This window comes from Salmo salar, chromosome ssa10, assembly GCF_905237065.1.
Source record: "Salmo salar chromosome ssa10, Ssal_v3.1, whole genome shotgun sequence".
In the NCBI taxonomy this organism is placed as follows: domain Eukaryota; kingdom Metazoa; phylum Chordata; class Actinopteri; order Salmoniformes; family Salmonidae; genus Salmo; species Salmo salar.
In genome coordinates, this window is record NC_059451.1 from 52,032,257 (window position 1) to 52,055,483 (window position 23,227).

At 44.2% G+C, this 23,227-nt stretch overlaps 1 protein-coding gene across 8 annotated transcripts in view; it reads right to left on the bottom strand.

Moving 5' to 3' along the window:
- arhgef18b (rho/rac guanine nucleotide exchange factor (GEF) 18b) overlaps positions 1–23,227 on the bottom strand; it is a 93,964-nt gene that overhangs the window by 60,476 nt on the left and 10,261 nt on the right. For 3 of the 8 annotated variants that reach the window (XM_045687926.1, XM_045687929.1, XM_014123642.2), the window contains exons 4-12: positions 19,300–19,459; positions 18,943–19,060; positions 17,998–18,052; positions 17,250–17,294; positions 14,916–14,993; positions 14,642–14,750; positions 13,942–14,122; positions 3,990–4,057; positions 2,053–2,098 (exon numbers count right to left, since the gene is read on the bottom strand). In XM_045687926.1, coding sequence (XP_045543882.1) covers positions 2,053–2,098; positions 3,990–4,057; positions 13,942–14,122; positions 14,642–14,750; positions 14,916–14,993; positions 17,250–17,294; positions 17,998–18,052; positions 18,943–19,060; positions 19,300–19,459 — 860 coding nt within the window. The remainder of the gene's footprint in view (positions 1–2,052; positions 2,099–3,989; positions 4,058–13,941; positions 14,123–14,641; positions 14,751–14,915; positions 14,994–17,249; positions 17,295–17,997; positions 18,053–18,942; positions 19,061–19,299; positions 19,460–23,227) is intronic. The other 5 variants (XM_045687924.1, XM_045687928.1, XM_014123643.2 and 2 more) reach the window with 5 other exon arrangements.

Consider the following 23,227-nt stretch of genomic DNA (forward strand, 5'->3'; position numbering starts at 1 on the left):
AAAAAAGTACAGGGGGAGAGAGTATGGTGGGGAGGAGGAGAAAGTATGGGAGAGGGGGAAATGGGGCCAGGAAGGGAGGAGAGGGGGAAATGGGGCCAGGAGGAGAGGGGAAATGGGGCCAGGAGGAGAGGGGGAAATGGGGCCAGGAGGAGAGGGGGAAATGGGGCCAGGAGGAGAGGGGGAAATGGGGCCAGGAGGAGAGGGGGAAATGGGGCCAGGAGGAGAGGGGGAAATGGGGCCAGGAGGAGAGGGGGAAATGGGGCCAGGAGGAGAGGGGGAAATGGGGCCAGGAGGAGAGGGGGAAATGGGGCCAGGAGGAGAGGGGGAAATGGGGCCAGGAGGAGAGGGGGAAATGGGGCCAGGAGGAGAGGGGGAAATGGGGCCAGGAGGAGAGGGGGAAATGGGGCCAGGAGGAGAGGGGGAAATGGGGCCAGGAGGAGAGGGGGAAATGGGGCCAGGAGGAGAGGGGGAAATGGGGCCAGGAGGAGAGGGGGAAATGGGGCCAGGAGGAGAGGGGGAAATGGGGCCAGGAGGAGAGGGGGAAATGGGGCCAGGAGGAGAGGGGGGAAATGGGGCCAGGAGGAGAGGGGGAAATGGGGCCAGGAGGAGAGGGGGAAATGGGGCCAGGAGGAGAGGGGGAAATGGGGCCAGGAGGAGAGGGGGAAATGGGGCCAGGAGGAGAGGGGGAAATGGGGCCAGGAGGAGAGGGGGAAATGGGGCCAGGAGGAGAGGGGGAAATGGGGCCAGGAGGAGAGGGGGAAATGGGGCCAGGAGGAGAGGGGGAAATGGGGCCAGGAGGAGAGGGGGAAATGGGGCCAGGAGGAGAGGGGGAAATGGGGCCAGGAGGAGAGGGGGAAATGGGGCCAGGAGGAGAGGGGGGAAATGGGGCCAGGAGGAGAGGGGGAAATGGGGCCAGGAGGAGAGGGGGAAATGGGGCCAGGAGGAGAGGGGGAAATGGGGCCAGGAGGAGAGGGGGAAATGGGGCCAGGAGGAGAGGGGGAAATGGGGCCAGGAGGAGAGGGGGAAATGGGGCCAGGAGGAGAGGGGGAAATGGGGCCAGGAGGAGAGGGGGGAAATGGGGCCAGGAGGAGAGGGGGGAAATGGGGCCAGGAGGAGAGGGGGAAATGGGGCCAGGAGGAGAGGGGGAAATGGGGCCAGGAGGAGAGGGGGAAATGGGGCCAGGAGGAGAGGGGGGAAATGGGGCCAGGAGGAGAGGGGGGAAATGGGGCCAGGAGGAGAGGGGGAAATGGGGCCAGGAGGAGAGGGGGAAATGGGGCCAGGAGGAGAGGGGGAAATGGGGCCAGGAGGAGAGGGGGAAATGGGGCCAGGAGGAGAGGGGGAAATGGGGCCAGGAGGAGAGGGGGAAATGGGGCCAGGAGGAGAGGGGGAAATGGGGCCAGGAGGAGAGGGGGGAAATGGGGCCAGGAGGAGAGGGGGAAATGGGGCCAGGAGGAGAGGGGGGAAATGGGGCCAGGAGGAGGAGAGGGGAAATGGGGCCAGGAGGAGGAGAGGGGGAATGGGGCCAGGAGGAGGAGAGGGGGAATGGGGCCAGGAGGAGAGGGGGAATGGGGCCAGGAGGAGAGGGGAAATGGGGCCAGGAGGAGAGGGGGAATGGGGCCAGGAGGAGAGGGGGAATGGGGACAGGAGGAGAGGGGGAATGGGGACAGGAGGAGAGGGGGAATGGGAACAGGAGAGGGGGAATGGGAACAGGAGATCTCTATCAATGACGGGAGATCTTGTTCATGTGCGTGTGATCATTCCAATGTTGTAGCCTTGAAGGGCAAAAAGTTAGTGTGTGTGTGTTCTTGTTCTAACCTCGTGGGGACCTGAAATTCCCAAAAGTCCCCACAAGAATAGTAAAACAAGTAGAATTCTCCCTTGTGGGGACATTTCCCACATCCCCAGGAGGACAAAGGCTATTTTAAGATTAGGGGTTTAGAGTTACAATTCGGGTAATGGTTAAGGTTAGGGGTTTTCAGGTCCCCACGAGGATTAAAAAAAAAAACTAAAAAAAACTAAAAAAAACAGGTGTGTGTGTATTTTCCCGCTCACCGAGGTTCAGCGATGCTGTTGTGGAGGTCTTATGCAGAGAATCCTTCTATCAGGAGAAAAACATAAGTTTAAAGCGGAAGATTATATACAGTGCCTTCAGAGTGTATTCACACCCCTAGACTTTATCGAAATGTTTATGTTACAGACTGAATTTAAAATGGACTAAATTGAGATGTCACTAGCCTACACACCATACCCCAAAATATCAGTGGAATTATTTGTACAAATTTTTACAAAATTAATAAAAATAAAAAATGTCTTGAGTGAATAAGTATTCAACCCCATAGTTGTGGCAAGCCTAAAAAAGTTCAGGAGTAAAAATGTGCTTTTGTTTTATTGTCAGTTACAATTGTTTTATTTAACTAGGCAAGTCAGTTAAGAACAAATTCTTAATTACAATGACGGCCTCCTGCGGGGACAGGGGGCTGGGATTAAAAATAAAAATGGTGTAATGTGGACTCACTCTCAATAATAGTGTTTAACACGATTTTTGAATGACTACATAATCCCTGTACCACAGATAATTGTAAGGTCCCTCAGTCCAGCAGTGAATTTCAAACACAGATTCAACCACAAAGACCAGTGAGGTTTTTCCAATGCCTCACAAAGAAGGGCACCTATTGGTAGATGGGTAAAAATATTTTTAAAAAGCATACATTGAATACCCCTTTGAGCATGGTAAAGTTATTAATTACACTTTGGATGGTGTATCAAAACACCCAGTCACTACAAAGATACAGGCGACCTTCCTAACTCAGTTGCCGGCGAGGAAGGAAACCACTCAGCGATTTCACCATGAGCCCAATGGTGATTTTAACAGTTACAGAGCTTAATGGTTTTGATAGGAGAAAACTGAGGATGGATCAACAACATTGTAGTTACTCCACAATACTAACCTAATTGACAGAGTGAAAAGGAAGACTGTACAGAATACAAATATTCCGTAACATGCATCCTGTTTGTAACAAGGCACTAAAGTAATCCTGCAACAAAAAATGTAAAAATAATTAACTATTTTTTCTGAATACAGAGTTATGTTTGGGGCAAATCCAATACAACACATTACTGTGTACCACTCTCCACATTTTCAAGCATGATGTTATGGGTATGCTTGTAATCATTAAGGACTGGGGAGTTTTTCAGGACGAAAAATAAACTGAATGGAGCTAAGCACAGACAGAATTCTAGAGGAAACCCTGGTTCAGTCTGCTTTCCACTAGACACTGGGAGATGAAGTCACCTTTCAGCAGGACAATAACCAAAAACACAAGGTCAAATATACACTGGAGTTGCTTACCATGAACACAGTACATGTTCCTGTGTTGGCAAATTACAGTTTTTACTTAAACTTGATAGAAAATATATGGCAAGACCTGAAAATGGTTCTCTAGCAATGTTCAACAACCAATTTGACAGAGCTTGAAGAATTTTGAAAGGCATAATGGCCAAATGTTTCCCAATCCAGGTGTGGAAAGCTTTTAGAGAATTACCCAGAAAGACTCAGAGCTGTAATCACAGCCAAAGGTGACTGACATGTATTGACTCAGGGGGTTGAACATTTATCTAAGAAAGATATTAGTGTATTATTTGGAAAATAATACACAAATATATTTTTTATTTTTATTTATTTTATTGTCATATTTTTTTAATACAAAATATTATAATTTTTCTTCCACTGACAAAAAAATTGTATAAATCAATTTGAATCCCACTTTACAACAACATGTGGAAAAAGTAAAATGGTGTGACTACTTTCTGAAGGCGCTGTAACAAAGCAAAGACATGGACCATGTTTAATTGGAGGGAGAGAACAATTTAGACGGTAGCATTGGCAAAACGAAGGACATACTTGCTTGTAAGTGCAAGCCATTTGGGATCTAAATGAGTAGGTGTGAGTAAATAAAAGTAGTCAGGGGTGCTGACCATTGTACACATACCTTGTTCTTGCTGCTGTTACACTCAGCTAGTAGCGTCCGACAACTCTTGTGAACGTTCACTGCACAGTCTGCAAAACAGAGAGAGGAGAAATGAGTCTAATTTTTCTGTGTCAACTTCATTTTCAGTTATAAAACAAATCTAAAAATACATTTGAACAGCTACTCGACAGCTGGAGTAACATTGAGTACATTACAAAAAATGCTAATTAATATCCCATTTTCCAGACTTTGAAATGTTTGCACATTTATTAAAACAAAAAAATAGAAATACCTTATTTGCATAAGTATTCAGACCCTTTGCTGAGGTTCGAAGGGGAGAAAGTTGGGTTGGTTTTATGACTTAACAACCAGTCGTAAATGGTTTCTAACTCTCAGTATCCAAGAACGGGAATGTCCAAGTGGTATAGAGAGATTCTTGCCCAAAGAACTTCAACATCCAAAAGTGGATAATGAAACAATACTCATAACATAAAGAATGTGGGAAATGGTCGGTGGGGATCCAAACAATGATTATGTTGTATCATTTGTGATTTTGTGATACCATTAAAGACGTTATAACAGAAACATCGTAACTTTAAGAGATTTCACAATGTATATGTCAGAGTTACATCTAAAATGTTGTAAAACGTATATGATTAAATATGAAACTGTCAGAAGATGAAATGTGATTTTTGCCTTGTAAATGAGAATAATTTTTCATGTAAAGTTTTACCCAGTCAGTAACCACGCCCATGTGAGCACAGACATTATGCCAAAAGGATGGAACACCCCTTTCCTTATAAAAGGACTCCTAACGAAATTGACATTAGACCAGTATACGGATGGTAAGCCGGACGTCACAAATGGTTAAAAACTACTAGACCAGAAAGCGTGGAGCTGTGGCTACATCAGGGTTCAGCTCGGGTCAGAGTTGACCCATCAGGGTTCAGCTCGGGTCAGAGTTGACCCATCAGGGTTCAGCTCGGGTCAGAGTTGACCCATCAGGGTTCAGCTCGGTCTGTGTTTGGCAACAGCTGAGTGAGTACCAGGGTACTCAGCAGCTGAAAAGGCCTGCCAGACAGGGTTAGCAAGAATGATTCAGTAATGGTGTGGTGAGGGGCCGATAGTGAGCCAACACTGACCGACCAGCCAGTCAGTCAGTCAGCCAGTGAACCAAGTCTGGAACCAACAGGATCCTGAACAGCTTCTACTCCCCAAGCCATAAGACTGCTTAACAAGACTGCTAAATAGCTAATAAAATGGCTACCCGGACTACCTGCATTGACCCTTTATTCTCCAACTCTCTTGCACTGACTCAACACACACACTGACACACACACACTGGACTCTACCCACATACCCACACACACAGACACCCACCCACACACAGACACCCACCCACCCACACAGACACCCACCCACCCACACAGACTCAGCACTGCTACTCCCTGTATACAGCCATGTTATTACCTGGTACCCCTACACATTGACTCAGTACTGCTACTCCCCGTATACAGCCATGTTATTACCTGGTACCCCTACACATTGACTCAGTACTGCTACTCCCTGTATACAGCCATGTTATTACCTGGTACCCCTACACATTGACTCAGTACTGCTACTCCCCGTATACAGCCATGTTATTACCTGGTACCCCTACACATTGACTCAGTACTGCTACTCCCTGTATACAGCCATGTTATTACCTGGTACCCCTACACATTGATTCAGTACTGCTACTCCCTGTATACAGCCATGTTATTACCTGGTACCCCTACACATTGACTCAGTACTGCTACTCCCTGTATACAGCCATGTTATTACCTGGTACCCCTACACATTGATTCAGTACTGCTACTCCCTGTATACAGCCATGTTATTACCTGGTACCCCTACACATTGACTCAGTACTGCTACTCCCCGTATACAGCCATGTTATTACCTGGTACCCCTACACACTGACTCAGTACTGCTACTCCCTGTATACAGCCATGTTATTACCTGGTACCCCTACACATTGACTCAGTACTGCTACTCCCCGTATACAGCCATGTTATTACCTGGTACCCCTACACATTGACTCAGTACTGCTACTCCCTGTATACAGCCATGTTATTACCTGGTACCCCTACACATTGACTCAGTACTGCTACTCCCTGTATACAGCCATGTTATTACCTGGTACCCCTACACACTGACTCAGTACTGCTACTCCCTGTATACAGCCATGTTATTACCTGGTACCCCTACACACTGACTCAGTACTGCTACTCCCCGTATACAGCCATGTTATTACCTGGTACCCCTACACATTGACTTAGTACTGCTACTCCCTGTATACAGCCATGTTATTACCTGGTACCCCTACACATTGATTCAGTACTGCTACTCCCTGTATACAGCCATGTTATTTTACTCGTTAGTTATTCACTGTTTATTTATTCCTCGTGTCACTATGTATTCTTTTGTTTATCTCCAAAGCTGCTATATGTAACTTTTTGGGCGACCCATCCAAATTCACATAGAAATGTGTGTTATAGATCTGTCATTTTCATTGAACGGCAGTCAAAGAAGGGGTAGATCTCTTCTGTGTGTGTTATTTCTATGCTTCCTGTTCTTCATTTTTGCGTCTTTTACTTTTGGTTTTGTACACGAGCTTCCAACAGCTGAAAACACCATATTTTTGGTTATGGAAAATATATTTAACAGCTGGTACAATGATTGTCTATACACTATAATTGCTTGTTTTGTGACAAACTGAAATTAGGCAAACTATTTTAATTTTAGCAACCAGGAAATGGAGGATCAATTTCAGCATAGTGCATCTTTAACTCCGCATTGTTGGAAAAGGACCCGTAAGTAAACATTTCACTGTTAGTCTACACTTGAAATTTACAAAGCAAGAGACAAATAACATTGTATTTTATTTGATTCCGCCAGCCAGTCAGTCACCACACCCTCCGTTGCACCTGTTGACTGGCCCAGCAGTGCACACAGGATAGCAACTGAGGGTGCAGCCAAGTGCATAGTGCTGCACACTTGACCGAGAGTGCGAGCGATTAGTGCTTTGAGGTCGTGTGTGTGTGTGTGTGGGGGGGGGGGTGGATTAAAGGCACAATGCATTATGTGGGTTGAACTCCAAAACACAGAATTTTTTTAATATAAGTCCCATGATGGTAGTGACTGCCCATTACTGCTTATCACTTATTAACCATCCTTTATTCACAGTACTTGACTTTCAAATATTTTAGTAGTGTATATTATATTTGTTTTATGACTATTTAATTCTAAGGCATCTGTTCTCTACAGAACTGCTGCCTGACAAAATCCCTATTTTAGTAGTTATTCAAAGTAAATAAGGCATACTTTTATGACTGCTGAATACCAACTAGGCCATCAATGACTTAGATTATGTATTTTCAGGTAGAGATGCCTCGCGAAGCAACTGCTCTGTATCCCTCTATCATGCATTCTTCTCTCTTTTACGTAGTAGGCGTAAAAGAAACAAAAACAGACAAGTAGGCGCGCAATGGTTTATGGTCATTGTAGTTAAATACCGCGTTTTCTGCGCTAAACTATGTAGAATATTGGCCTGTTGGAAACTACAACATCGCATAGTTCGGGCTTGATCTGATTTCTCTCTACAGAAACTGTGCAATATGCACATTGAGCTCACAGAAGAAAAAAAATGAAATGGAATTCAAATAATTGAACGTACATTGGTCAATTAGTTGTTTAAAAAATAACCAAAATATCAGTTAATCGCTCAGCACTAATGACCAACTGACTCGATGGTGTGTGTACAGAAACAAAGCCCTCTCGAGACAGGAGCCACCACTACGGCTGCCACGGTAATTGTATAATAGTGTAAATTGACAATTATTGATGAAGACAGTCATTAAAATAAAATTAGCGTCATTAAAATAATACAACTGTCATTAACCGCTTTAATACATATATTTTTTATTTATTTAAGTTTTACATATTTAAGTCAACAAACTTTACCCAAAAGCACCAAAGTTAAAGCCCGGTTCACATCAAACAGACAATGTAAGGAGACCAAACTACCCAGTTTTAGAAGAAAGTTGAGTTATTGAACGAACAGCTGACTGAAGACAGCTTGGTATTCAGACAAACGTGAGGCTGAGTCTGTTTCCGCGGTAACATGGACTCTTTACAAAGCGATGAAACTTTGTTGCCCCTCATAAAATACATGCCCCCAATGTCTTACCAAAACAGGCCACGCTGGCTAACCAACACAGGAGACAGAGTAGAAAATATATCGCTTTTTTAACAATTATAAAACGGTGACCGTGGTCATTTGGCTGACAAATAACTGTCATTCTAAATTCCATGACCCACCACAACAAGAGAGGTGGAGGCAACCGGCAGCAGCTAGCAGACACTCCTCAATATAAGCCTGGCCTGAAGAATGCAAGGCCTTGTGTTATCTTTAAGGGAGAAACCGCCACACAGATTGAGATAGTGAAGGGAAGGGATTTCTTAAGAAAGTTATACAGTTCTCCCTGGAAGAGGATCCTTACTAGTAGTAATACATAATGTTTTATAAGCACAAAGCCTAGACCTATTTGTCAGTTTGGTTTTTACTGTTAGTTTTATTTGTAGCACAATAGCACTTTCTGGCATGAAGATAGATAGGGGAAGGGCTAGGGATGGGAAGCCAAGCTCTTAGCTCACCCCTGATAGTACAGCCTCACCCAAACGTAACCAATTAACACCATCAAACGTGTATATATATATATATATATATATCTCCTAATCATTTATTCACACAGACATCTTAGAAAAAAATCTACCCACAGCAGCACTAACATAGGTCAGGTCCTGCAGTCGTCGTACAGACTGCTATAGGAATGACTTTACCATTTTTTTTAAAAACAAAATGACACATCTAATACCGACTGAGTGAAACCACTTCCATCTGCTACGTCATCGACTTCTGCTGTGCTGCTGACAACAAGCAACTGTCTGTGCAGCTGGTCTAGGCCTAGGCTAATTCACAGTTATCCCAGGACAGAAGCCTCAGCACTAGGATCACATATGACACCGTTACTTTATTTTACCTTTATTTAACTAGCCAGTCAAGAACAAATTCTTATTTTCAATGACAGCCTAGGAACAGTGGGTTTAACTGCCTTGTTCAGGGGCACTACAACAGATTTGTACCTTGTCTGCTCGGGGATTTGAACTTGCAACCTTTCGATTACTAGTCCAACGCTCTAACCACTAGGCTACCTGCCACCCCAAACAATTTTCAAAAAAGTTTTTGTTCTTACCCTAATATTGCTCCAATGCATCAAAACAAGTTCATATTCCACAACACAGAAAGCTGTTCTTTCCATAATATATTGTCCATCTGCAGCTTTCTAAACATGTCAACCTACTGAATAGGACCTTGGTGAGAGGGAGCTGGTCTGCCCTGACTGAGTAGCATAGCCTGACTTAGTGCACCTGACTCATCCCTAGGTAGAGGCAGGGCAGGAGGGTGGTCAGTCAGGCATGGAGAAGCAGTGTCCTAACAGGGGTAGACTCAGAGCCACTGGGGTGAGCTGTTATGCTCTGGCAGACCTGCCAAGCACAATTATTACCATGTGACCCAGACCCAGTGAGCTCAGAGAACAGAAAGGTTGGTGGGAAATGTGACCACCTAGTCCAGATCTGGGCTTATGTACTGGAGTGTTTGAAGAAATGGGACAAGGAATCATCAATTTTTCACTCTCAAATCAAGCATGCCAAATATTGATGATAAACTTATACTGTAGTGCATTTGTTTGAGATGCACTATTTCATAAGTATATTTGTTTGAGATTATATTTTGATCTAAGAAAGTTACAATGCAGTTTAGCAGTGATTTTCAAACGGATATATATTTTTAACAGGCAAAAATATAAACAAACCATGAGGGACAAGCCTGCACATTGTAGGTAATGAAATTGTTAGGTAGGCCTACTTGGTAGTCGTTTGAGAGTAAACAACAAGCAATATAGTACATTATTGAAACATAAGGATGTAGCTACTGTTAAACTCAATTGAAAAATGGCTTGTTGTGTTTGCTGAAAGCTAAACAAAACTATGAGAATTAGCTCTCACTTGCTATAGTTAGCTAGATGATTGACTTTCTACTAAAACAGATGCTAGCTAACGTTAGTAGTAAACTTAGCTCGATCACCTGTTGCAAGAGGATCTCAATCACAAATCTTAAAGATAGCTAGCTAGATAGTTATATGTTGTAAGGAACAGTAGCAAATTATAGCTAATTGTGGTCAATCTAACGTTAGCTAGCTAATTTAGCTTGTTTATGTTCTATAGGACTGTAGCTAACTAGCTTAGTTGGCATACTTAGCTCGCTAGTTAGCTACTGTAATTAGCTCTAACTTGGATATCAAGCTACCTAGCTAAGCCAACGTAATTAAATACAGCATTGAAATACGGTACGCATTTCAGTACTGCAGGTAGCTAGCTACTTAAGCATCTCTACGTGTATTTTGTCTCTGAACTCTGTACCTTTATCAATTAGCTAGCTGGCCTATAGATAGCTAATTTACCGGTGAACTACCTTAGCATACTGGTTAGCTAACTACTGTAGCGTCTAAACAGATCTCTGCAACAAGTGAGAGAGAAAAAAAACGGCGCATCCACCTGTTTTGTTCGAGAGCTTACCGTGAAAGAAAAAACAGAAGTCTGTGATCTAATTTAAAAGAAATCGGTATGTCGTGTAAATCAGTATTCCCACTCTTTTCTCCGTCCAGTTCGACTTCCCTACACTCTCCAACAAGCAAGAATTATGGGAACAATCACTGGTTTACAAACGACGCATTCCACAGGCTGATTCTAGGCTGATTATCCAAGGCTTGGGTTCAGAATTAAAGGGACACTCACTTCTTTTCTCACGCCAATAAGTAGGCCATTAATTATGGTTGTTTATTTTTCCTGCATTTGTTAAACATTTGGAGGAGGTTGGAGTTCATTTGGCTTGTAGTGTTTTAGAAGATTCCAACAAAAAAATGATGTAATATCTTTACAAAAATTTAAGGCATCCACAGTATGTCTTTCATTCCTGTGTGTGTGTGTGTGTGTGTGTGTATGGCTGGCTGCCTGCTTGCATGTGTGTGAGTGTGTTTTGCACTACTGCCTGCTGCCTGTCTGTCACTGGTTAGTGTTGAATCATAAGGCAGCCCAGTCCTACGTGTCCTGATTATTTGGTGCCTTGTGAGACATATCAGTATGATTTGTTTAATGCTTAATAAGCCAACTAAAGTAAACAGTCATTCATAATATTCCCCAGCAGTCTTGTCCTGCTGTCCGATTTATGCCTTTTTTTAGGTGATCGTGGGCTTTGTTGCTCTACTCAGGTCTGTAAAAACTTCAAGCCCTTTAAGAGTTTCAGGTAGGATAATCTACTACAGTAGACTATATACTGTAGCTATATCTTACTTCTCCAAGACCTAGACAATGAACTGAATAAAAGAGACCAGACAGATAAGGCAGTAGTTTCCTCATTCCAGAGTGGAAATATAGTATAATAAGAAATGGACACAGACTACAAGTTCCCCATGCAGTTTAAAAACGAAAAACCCATGAGTGAGAGAGAGTTTGATAGTGTTTGCCCATGTGTTTACCGTCACACTGTTTTCCAGAGGATTCCCCTCCCAACTAATCACTGCAGACCATGTGTGTGAAGAGAAGGGTCTGTGAATTCCATTAACACGAGATGTGACATTAATGTATACAAAAAAAGGCAGACCCAAATGTCATTCTATCCAGTAGCCGAGCACTAGATACTATAAGTGATGTGTGGCTTGAGGACCTACCTACAGTTTCAAACAATGGCGTTTGGACTTGAGCTAATAATTCTATGGTAAGAGGGAAGGGGACACACACAGCCTAGAAACCAGGTAAGAGGTTAACACGTTTTTGTCTCAACCTATTCAATATAATAATAACAAAGGTACAAAGCAAATGACAACAAAGCAGCAAGTAAACAAACATCCTCCCTTATTTGCAGCCAGGGGAGTTCTACTTCAACCGCAGCTCAATTACATTCGTAAAAACAGACAGTATATTTTGGTTTAAAGATTAAATTCAGTGACTGACATGCCTTTCCCTGTGGGTTCCTTCCTTGTTATTCCAAGAGGTTAGGATTTTGTCTCAGGCCATTACTTGGGCCACCCAAATGTAAAGAGCATGCGGTTTGGTGAAGTAGTGAGAATAAGTGTCTGTGGGTGACACAGTATTCCACTGGGTCTCAGGCAAGTCATTCAATAAGAAGCCCCTCTGCTCTGTTTGGTGTCAATATTTCAGTCATCCTTCTCCCTTAACGGCAAAACTATTGCATTGCATCCGTATGTCCATGTTAACGTCCAAAGAAAAGGCTGTTGTGTAAAAACAACATTTAATACCACCTCCCTCAAACACTGGTATTAGACCGTTATTCTACTCCTCTCCTGTCTGCGTGTGTTTAGTGTTACGTCGCCCTATCATCTGCTGACACTGCCTCACCCCACACCAAAGACAGGGCTACTTCATCATCAGGCTACATGACCCCACACCAAAGACAGGGCTACTTCATCATCAGGCTACATGACCCCACACCAAAGACAGGGCTACTTCATCATCAGGCTACATGACCCCACACCAAAGACAGGGCTACTTCATCATCAGGCTACATAATGGAGTGGTTTCAGTGCCAACAGAAATTGTATTTGAATTCAATATTCAATATTAAGTCAATGCAGTTTCAAATCATGAAATATAAAATATCAATATCTTTTTAATTATGGAATTGAAAATACAGTTTCTGTTGGCACTGAAATCATTCCCTGTGTTAATACATCTTATCATCTTATCTGCTACCGCACAGGGGTGAGGAAAGAGTATCAGAGGGAGAAGCCCCATTGGTGTTGAAACATCTTGTACTTCTATTGTAGCTGTAAGCATTATCTGGTAGCAGAACTTTATCTTACTGACGGTACAGAACATTCCAGGCATTTAGTCAGAAAGTACATGTGGAAATAGCAATTACACAGTAATGAGTTATGAATTACGTGTTCATTTCTTTGGTAGTTACCAGTTCTGTAGAATTCTACGAAGTTAAGTGCCATAAAACTGCCATTGTTACCACATACTTTCCTAGTGGGCCTAAATATCATGTTAACAGTTGAAACAGTCACTTTAAAAAAAAGGTATTGACTGCAATGTCTTGTTTGCCTTTGCACCGGTTTGATGTTCTCAGTGTTACGGCAAAACTTGGGAGGACAGGTACTGTAAAGACCAAACAGACAGAATGGCGTGCACATGACCTGACAGTTCAAGTAAATGTATTTTTTCTGGATTCACTCAAACTGTCCATGTAACCAGTTCAAGGTTCTGTGTGACAGACATGGTTGTTACTATCTGGCCAAGTTGCAAAGTCAGAAGCCCCGCCTAGTTCTACAATTCCTCTTTTTAAAATCGTATTTTAAACCTAACCCTAACCTTAACCACACTGCTAACCTTATGCCTTACCTTAACCATAAATTGAGACCAAAAAGCACATTTTAGCTTTCATACATTTTTTGTTGTAGATGTAGCCTATTTTCACTTTGCAGTTTAGCCATCTAGTGGGAACCATGTCCTTCCTCCATTACACAAGCACATGCTATCAACAGGAAGTGAAACGAAACACTTGCATAATTGTCTAAGAAAGGAGCAGAGGAGTGTGTTGATTATACGTCATAAACAGAGAGAAGTAGGTTCCACTGGACACAAACTTTGGACCTATAAAAAAAAAAAAAATCGAGTCTCATTGAATTTGGGTAAAAAAAGAAGAAAAGTATGTCGATATAGAATGCGGAAACAACGTTGATTCTTACCAGTTTGCGCCCAGTCGGAAAAGTGTGTGAGGTACACTTGAAGAGTGTGTGAAGGCCGAGTGTACACTATGTTAGAGTGTGTTAGTTAGTGTCTTACTCACTCAGGCACTGCAGACCATGCTTTTTCTGCAGGGCCTTACTGCACAGTGAGCAGGTGGCACAGCTGGAGAAGGAGCCTGGCACCAAATTATGCCCACTGCTACTACTGTGATGCAGTTTCTCTTTCTCTTTGGGTTCCCTCTCCTTCCCCTTCTGCTGCTCTTTCTCTCGGTTCTTACCCTGCTGGGGGAACGAAAGAGAAACAGGGCGAAAATAATGTCAGCTTTCATCTTTGACACTGTACTTTTAATACTGTACTGTGGGGATGTATTTTTTAATACAACATAAGAAGTGACTATATCATGGGGTATATAAGAGGACAACAGGGCTGACTCAGAACATTAGGATGAAAAGAGACATTCTGTTCCCACACAGTAACATGATGACATTAGGGTGTAAATGAACAATAGCTTTCACATCACTGACTGACAGTAATGTTGCTTAACACCGAGGATTTGATTCTCCTGATAATGACATGATGTTGAAATCAACGTATCCTTGCTAAAAAGGCAACGTGAACAATGTAACAAACATGTTTACAGTAACAGACTACAGTATTATGCTAAATGAGTTCCCCAAGTTATCAAGAAAGTTGCTCAATGCTCACACTTATCATGCAAGCTCACACCACACCCTAACCAGTTGTTAATATGTTGAGTGTGTGTGTGTATATACAGTACATCATGTGTTGTTTTGGTTCACCTTGTCTTTGTTGAATGAGCCAGTCATTCTGCTCCTAAGTGAGCTCAGGGTGCGCTTCACTTTGGTCCCCTTCTCCACTTTCTCTGTTCGGTCCTCCTCTTCCTCATTTCTACCAAGTAGAAGACAAATGACTGATGGCAGACATGGCCCAAATGATCAATGAAATTACAAACTAATATGAAACGAATTTCAGAGTAAAAGAAGAAATGTCAACCTCCATAATTAAAGTGTAAACTAAAGTGAGTGTGAAATCCTCTGGCCATGGACAACTTACTCGTTGGAGAGAAATTCGTACCAGGTCACACTACTTCCTGTCTCCTTCCCCTCTGGCCTTGTGGTCCTCTGCCTGGCTCTGTGGAGGAGAAGACATCGATTGGACAGTTACTCCGGTTCAATAACACAGCACTTTACTATTGAGAAAAACATTGTGCATAATAATAGGTGACTGCAGTCTGTGGTCACGCTTCATCCACGTAGTTGAATGTCATTCTCAGGTAAGTTCACAAACAGAGGAAAAGCTCTAATCAGGTGGTCATGCAGTTAAAATTAAAAACCAAAATACAGTGGACATCTTTATCAAAAACTGTGTCGCTGTGCAGAACCAAGGCTGTCGCTGTGCAGAACCAAGGCTGTCGCTGTGCAGAACCAAGACTGTCACTGTGCAGAACCAAGACTGTCGCTGTGCAGAACCAAGACTGTCGCTGTGCAGAACTAAGGCTGTCGCTGTGCAGGACCAAGGCTGTTGCTGTACAGAATCAAGACTGTCGCTGTGCAGAACCAAGACTGTCGCTGTGCAGAACCAAGACTGTCGCTGTGCAGAACTAAGGCTATCGCTGTGCAGGACCAAGGCTGTTGCTGTACAGAATCAAGGCTGTCACTGTACAGAATCAAGACTGTCGCTGTGCAGAACCAAGGCTGTCGCTGTGCAGAACCAAGACTGTCGCTGTGCAGAACCAAGGCTGTCGCTGTGCAGAACCAAGACTGTCGCTGTGCAGAACCAAGACTGTCGCTGTGCAGAACCAAGACTGTCGCTGTGCAGAACTAAGGCTGTCGCTGTGCAGGACCAAGGCTGTTGCTGTACAGAATCAAGGCTGTCATTGTGCAGGACCAAGACTGTCGCTGTGCAGGACCAAGGCTGTCGCTGTGCAGGACCAAGGCTGTCGCTGTGCAGGACCAAGGCTGTCGCTGTGCAGAACCAAGACTGTCGCTGTACAGGACCAAGACTGTCACTGTGCAGTACCAAGACTGTCACTGTGCAGTACCAGCTGCTGTCACTGTGCAGAACCAAGACTGTCGCTGTACAGGACCAAGACTGTCACTGTGCAGGAACAAGACTGTCATTGTGCAGGAACAAGACTGTCGCTGTGCAGAACCAGATGCTGTCACTGTGCAGAACCAAGACTGTCGCTGTGCAGAACCAGATGCTGTCACTGTGCAGAACCAAGACTGTCACTGTACAGGACCAAGGCTGTCACTGTGCAGAAAACAAGACTGTCGCTGTACAGGACCAAGACTGTCACTGTGCAGAACCAGATGCTGTCACTGTGCAGAACTAAGACTGTCGCTGTACAGGACCAAGGCTGTCACTGTGCAGAACCAGATGCTGTCACTGTGCAGAACCAAGACTGTCGCTGTACAGGACCAAGACTGTCACTGTGCAGGAACAAGACTGTCGCTGTGCAGAACCAGATGCTGTCACTGTACAGGACCAAGGCTGTCACTGTGCAGAACCAAGACTGTCGCCGTACAGGACCAAGACTGTCACTGTGCAGAACCAGATGCTGTCACTGTGCAGAACTAAGACTGTCGCTGTGCAGGAACAAGACTGTCGCTGTGCAGAACCAGATGCTGTCACTGTGCAGGAACAAGACTGTCACTGTGCAGAACCAGATGCTGTCACTGTGCAGGAACAAGACTGTTGCTGTGCAGAACCAGATGCTGTCACTGTGCAGGAACAAGACTGTCGCTGTGCAGGATCAAGACTGTTGCTGTGCAGAACCAGATGCTGTCACTGTACAGGACCAAGGCTGTCACTGTGCAGAACCAGATGCTGTCACTGTGCAGGACCAAGACTGTCGCTGTGCAGAACCAAGACTGTCGCTGTGCAGAACCAAGACTGTCGCTGTGCAGAACCAGATGCTGTCACTGTGCAGAACCAAGGCTGTTGCTGTGCAGGACCAAGGCTGTCGCTGTGCAGAACCAAGGCTGTCACTGTGCAGAACCAAGACTGTTGCTGTGCAGAACCAGATGCTGTCACTGTGCAGAACCAAGGCTGTTGCTGTGCAGGACCAAGGCTGTCGCTGTGCAGGACCAAGGCTGTCGCTGTGCAGAACCAAGGCTGTCACTGTGCAGAACCAAGACTGTTGCTGTGCAGAACCAAGGCTGTTGCTGTGCAGAACCAGATGCTGTCACCCACCCAGAGTAACCTAGCATAAGCGCATGCTAATTCCACACCATTGATTCATCCTTTTCACACATACGCAAACAAACACTGCAATGGCCAGTGATTTCCCCATGCTTCTATCCAGCCCTGCTCTGTTAGGCTATAGGATTTGATGGGATGGGGGTGCATCAGGGCCAAGCAGGCCTCCTTGGCCTGTTTACTTACCCATGGTACTGCTTGAGCTCTTGCAGAACTTTTTGTATCATCAGCCTAAGACAAACAAGACACTGAGACTGACAATGGGTCTGGGCCTGGGGGCAGCGAGCGCTGAGTGTCAGACTGAAGGGATGTGTGATTTAGAGACACACACACACACACATCTGCACGCATGCCTTCCCTCACACACACAGAGCATACACAAACACACAAACATACACACACACACACAGACGCGAAGGGGCCATCTAAGGAGCTGGGAGAGAGAGGACTGGAGGAGGAACAGTCTGAAGACATACGACATGGAGCAGAGATGTCAAAACGGGAACAGGGAAAGCCCTGTAGACTCTGTGGGAGTTGGCTGCACTGAAGAAGAGGAGGAGGGGAGGAATGCAGTACACAAATGTACCTTTCAAAAAGGGATTTGTATGTAAATTAATCCAGCAACGTTTCATGTAAATTACTCTACCTAAAAATAAGTACACAATGTCAATGCAGAAGGAAACAAAAGTTTACAGAAGTGTTGGTCTGAGCCAAGGAGAGAGAAAGCGAGAGAGGGAAAGGGAGAGAGAGAGAGAGGGGGGGATAGGGAGAGCGAGAGAGAGAGAGAGAGAGAGAGAGAGAGAGAGAGAGAGAGAGGGAAAGGGAGAGAGAGAGAGAGAGAGAGAGAGAGAGAGAGAGTGAGAGAGAGAGAAAATAAGTTGCAACCTTCCAAGACACACTGTAAACATACATTTGACTGTGTTAACTAACTTACATATGAGTCTGTCCTTCTGCAGTGTGCAAGTTGGGTTCCTCTGGGTCCAGCTCCTCTGCAATACAACAGTACCACTAAACCAATGGCAAACCATGTTATGGGCGATTCCATGCCAGCATGGCCCAACAATATTTGGGGTATCTCAGATTGTTCTGGCAATTCTCACATAGAAAATGTATTGGGGGGAAGGATGTTTGACATGCTTTTTAGATTTGTATCATGAACTATTTTTGTGAAAATCATGATGAAAGTGGCAATTTTAGGCTCTTTTTAGACCTATACAATGCCCTCTGTAAGACTCTATGACCTGTGAACCGTACATGATACAGATGACATCTTGGTGTCTTTCTACTGTAAAACTCTATGACCTTTGAACCGTACATGATACAGATGACATCTTGGTGTCCTTCTACTCCTAATACAGTGTGCTCTAAACCAGTATTACTACATTCTGAAATACAATTTTCCACATTACATTTATTCAACATTAAAACGAATAATATGAATATCTCAAAAGTACCCTTTTATATGCTGTTCCATATGGTAGTGTACACTATAAGGAGTATGGTAGTGTACACCATAAGGAGTATGGTAGTGTACACTATAAGGAGTGTAATGACTCCAACATGCTTTCTGTATCATTTGGTTTGTGATAGAAATTTAAAACGCATGTTAAACACCCTTCCTCCCAATAACGTTCCTATCTGAGAACAATCTGATATACCAAAAATATTGTCGGGCCATGCTGGCATGGAATCACCCTTTATGTAAAAGATGAAGAGTAAAATAATGAATTCCTTTATGGTGGGGGGGGGGTGATGGACCAAGCTTTGGCCTCCCACAGTCTCATTGTGTTGTGTTCAGTTCATACATTCTGACAGCAGGATGTTGGTCTGTGGCTCTCTGGGGGCACAGGGTCAAAGGCAGCTTACTCTACACACTGACCTCCTGCTGCCCTCTTAGATGTCTCCACCACGCGAGACACGTGTGCAACGTGAACGCGCTCATCTGTGGCCAGAATCTCTGCTCTGGAGTATGTCCTTCCAGACCGACTGCACTCCTCCTACAATGATGTCAGACATAATGTATTTATTTATGTTATTTACCTTTATTTTACCAAGTTGGTTGATTGAAAACATATTCTTACTTCCTTTCTTTTGTTGAGTTTTTGTAGAGAAGAGTGAAATCACAGTACTTAGTGTATACTATACAAGGTATCTAATTATAAACATATGTTTATGCACTCCAAGCTGAGTGCAATGTTCAAACACATCAGGTATGGCCGTGGGGTGGCATCAATACCGTTTCTGTCTCCTTGGCTTCAGATCTGGAGAGGTCTGTCCCATCTGACTCCTCCACTTCCTGCTCCGGGCATCCTGGGTATATAAAGGCCTGTTGGTGGGAAGGGCTTAGGAGAGAGTCATCTCTCTCTCCATCGCTGTCTATGGCATCCAGGCTCAGCCTATAGAGAGAGATGATTCAACTCCATTTAGCGGGTACCACTAGCTTTTATCCAAAGTGACTTACAGTAGTGCGTGCATACATTTTGTTTTTGCATTGGTGACCCCAGCGGGAATGGAAACCCTTGACCCAGGCCTTGCTAGCACCATGCTCTATCGACTGAGCCACAGAGGAACATACGTAGGAGCTGTTCATGCTAGTAGTAGTATAAAATCATGATATATCAAGACTCTGATCTATTATAATACTTAGAATTATTTAAGGGTGGCTTTTGGTGCCTAAAATAAAATGGCAAGTGAAAATGACATTTATTAAGTGTAAATGTCTTATGAGAACGTGACAATTATGTCCACCAGAGCAGATGACTCATTCTATAACACAATGGCTATTTCAATATACTGCAGTGGGCTAAATGAGGGTCACACAGAGTGTTTCTGGGTAGTTTTAAACAAATCTACTTAGAAACAAAAGTATACACTTCGAACACGTGGTTATGGGCTTAACAAAAGAAGACACCTGTACCATGTCAGATATAGAGATGAAATGTGTTACATTTTGAATTTGCATCCCAATATGACACTATATACATCACAGAAAACTGAAATATAACAAAACCGTTTGACATAGAAACACTGGATTTTGAGAGGATTATTTAAATAATGTTGATTAATTATGAAATTATGAAAAATATGAATAACATTCCACACATGAATCCGCTAAGTCATTTGACTGCAGGAAAGGGCTACATATGGTGGGAAAGGGATACATATCAAATCAATTGTATTTGTCACATGCGCCAAAAAAATTAGGAAGAAGCAGATACAATCAGGCTTGATATGGCAGTTGACTTGCCTATTTGAGCTAAAATGATCCTTAATCATAACTAGGGCTGTTTATGACCTTATTACCACTACACCGGTAGTCACGAGTCATGACCTCAGTCAAACGCCATGTGACAGTTGAGTCACGGTAACTAGGCTTCTCCAAACCTGCATCCGAATGCCGCTGATGGTCACTAGTAGCCTACCAAACAAGCTAACGGCCAGTCGCTAAAGGCCTGGTACTCAGGGCTCTATTGTCCCTCCATCAGATCACTAATGGTCTGGTACTCAGGGCTCTATTGTCCCTCCATCAGGTTATTAATGGTCTGGTACTCAGGGCTCTATTGTACCTCCATCAGGTCCTAATGGCCTGGTACTCAGGGCTCTATTGTCCCTCCATCAGGTCCTAATGGTCTGGTACTCAGGGCTCTATTGTCCCTCCATCAGGTCCTTCTGGTCTGGTACTCAGGGCTCTATTGTACCTCCATCGGGTCCTAATGGTCTGGTACTCAGGGCTCTATTGTCCCTCCATCATGTCCTAATGGCCTGGTACTCGGGGCTCTATTGTACCTCCATCAGGTCCTAATGGCCTGGTACTCAGGGCTCTATTGTCCCTCCATCAGGTCACTAATGGCCTGGTACTCAGGGCTCTATTGTCCCTCCATCAGGTCACTAAAGGCCTGGTACTCAGGGCTCTATTGTCCCTCGATCAGGTCCTAATGGCCTGGTACTCAGGGCTCTATTGTCCCTCCATCAGGTCCTAATGGTCTGGTACTCAGGGCTCTACTGTCCCTCCATCAGGTTATTAATGGTCTGGTACTCAGGGCTCTATTGTCCCTCCATCAGGTTATTAATGGTCTGGTACTCAGGGCTCTACTGTCCCTCCATCAGGTTATTAATGGTCTGGTACTCAGGGCTCTATTGTACCTCCATCAGGTCCTAATGGCCTGGTACTCAGGGCTCTATTGTCCCTCCATCAGGTCCTAATGGTCTGGTACTCAGGGCTCTATTGTCCCTCCATCAGGTCCTTCTGGTCTGGTACTCAGGGCTCTATTGTACCTCCATCGGGTCCTAATGGTCTGGTACTCAGGGCTCTATTGTCCCTCCATCATGTCCTAATGGCCTGGTACTCGGGGCTCTATTGTCCCTCCATCAGGTCACTAATGGTCTGGTACTCAGGGCTCTATTGTCCCTCCATCAGGTCACTAAAGGCCTGGTACTCAGGGCTCTATTGTCCCTCGATCAGGTCCTAATGGCCTGGTACTCAGGGCTCTATTGTCCCTCCATCAGGTCCTAATGGCCTGGTACTCAGGGCTCTACTGTCCCTCCATCAGGTTATTAATGGTCTGGTACTCAGGGCTCTATTGTCCCTCCATCAGGTTATTAATGGTCTGGTACTCAGGGCTCTATTGTCCCTCCATCAGGTCACTAAAGGCCTGGTACTCAGGGCTCTATTGTCCCTCCATCAGGTCCTAATGGTCTGGTACTCAGGGCTCTATTGTCCCTTGATCAGGTCCTAATGGCCTGGTACTCAGGGCTCTATTGTACCTCCATCAGGTCCTAATGGCCTGGTACTCAGGGCTCTATTGTACCTCCATCAGGTCCTAATGGTCTGGTACTCAGGGCTCTATTGTCCCTCGATCAGGTCCTAATGGCCTGGTACTCAGGGCTCTATTGTCCCTCCATCAGGTCCTAATGGACTGGTACTCAGGGCTCTATTGTACCTCCATCAGGTTCTAATGGCCTGGTACTCAGGGCTCTATTGTACCTCCATCAGGTCCTAATGGCCTGGTACTCAGGGCTCTATTGTCTCTCCATCAGGTTATTTAAATAATGTTGATTAATTATGAAATTATGAAAAATATGAATAACATTCCACACATGAATCCGCTAAGTCATTTGACTGCAGGAAAGGGCTACATATGGTGGGAAAGGGATACATATCAAATCAATTGTATTTGTCACATGCGCCGAATATAGTGAAATGCTTACTTAGTAGCGCAGCAGTAAAATAACAATAGTGAGGCTATATACAGAGTCAATGTGCGGGGGCACCGGTTAGTCAAGGTAATTGAGGTAATATGTAGATGTAGGTAGAGTTATTAAAGTGACTATGCATAGATAATAAACAGAGAGTAGCAGCAGCGTAAAAGGGGGTGGCAATGCAAATAGTCTGGGTAGCCAGATGTTCAGGAGTCTTATGGCTTGGGGGTAGAAGCTGTTTTGAAGCTTCTTGGACCTAGGTGGGAAAGTTAAAGAGCGGAAGAAAGGTGAAAAGTGAAAGAGGAATTGTATGCTGTTGTGGCTGGTGGTGTTTGGGTGCTTCATTAATCGTTTATCTTATCGTGGCCTTGTCTACACTGCAATTTTTAACCCAAGCTGTTATGTGGAGAAGTATCAGACTAAACCACAAGAGAACTTTCTGAACTCATTTAAGGACACAGAGAACTAGAAGCAGAAGTTCTCTGGTCTCCGAGATGTAACCACTAATGTTACTGGGGATAATTCTAGTCTAAGCCAAAGGGCTTATTTGTTGTCAAGAGAGTGAAATGTTAAAGTAAGAAACCAAAATACAGAGATCATCTGAAAATATGCCTTTTGTACAGTTACATTAAATATAATTATTATTCTATTATTTATTTTTGCTGAAGTCATTTACTTATTTGCTGAAGTCATTTACTTATATTGTCATTACAGAAGTACACATTAAAGGTGCTTCACCTAGAATGTCTTAGAATTGGAAGCTAGGTGAATTGCAACAGCACTTGGCTGCAGTCAAAACAAATCTACCCCTCCCCCACAACCCTTTTCACAGTAACAAGGTGGAGACTCACGCCTGAGCCTTTTACTTTCGGTTTTAGTCCACCAGCTGGTGGACAGCCAATCTCGACACTGGCGGGTAAGTAACACTGTGAAACACTATCATTCCACTATTAATGCAGATATGT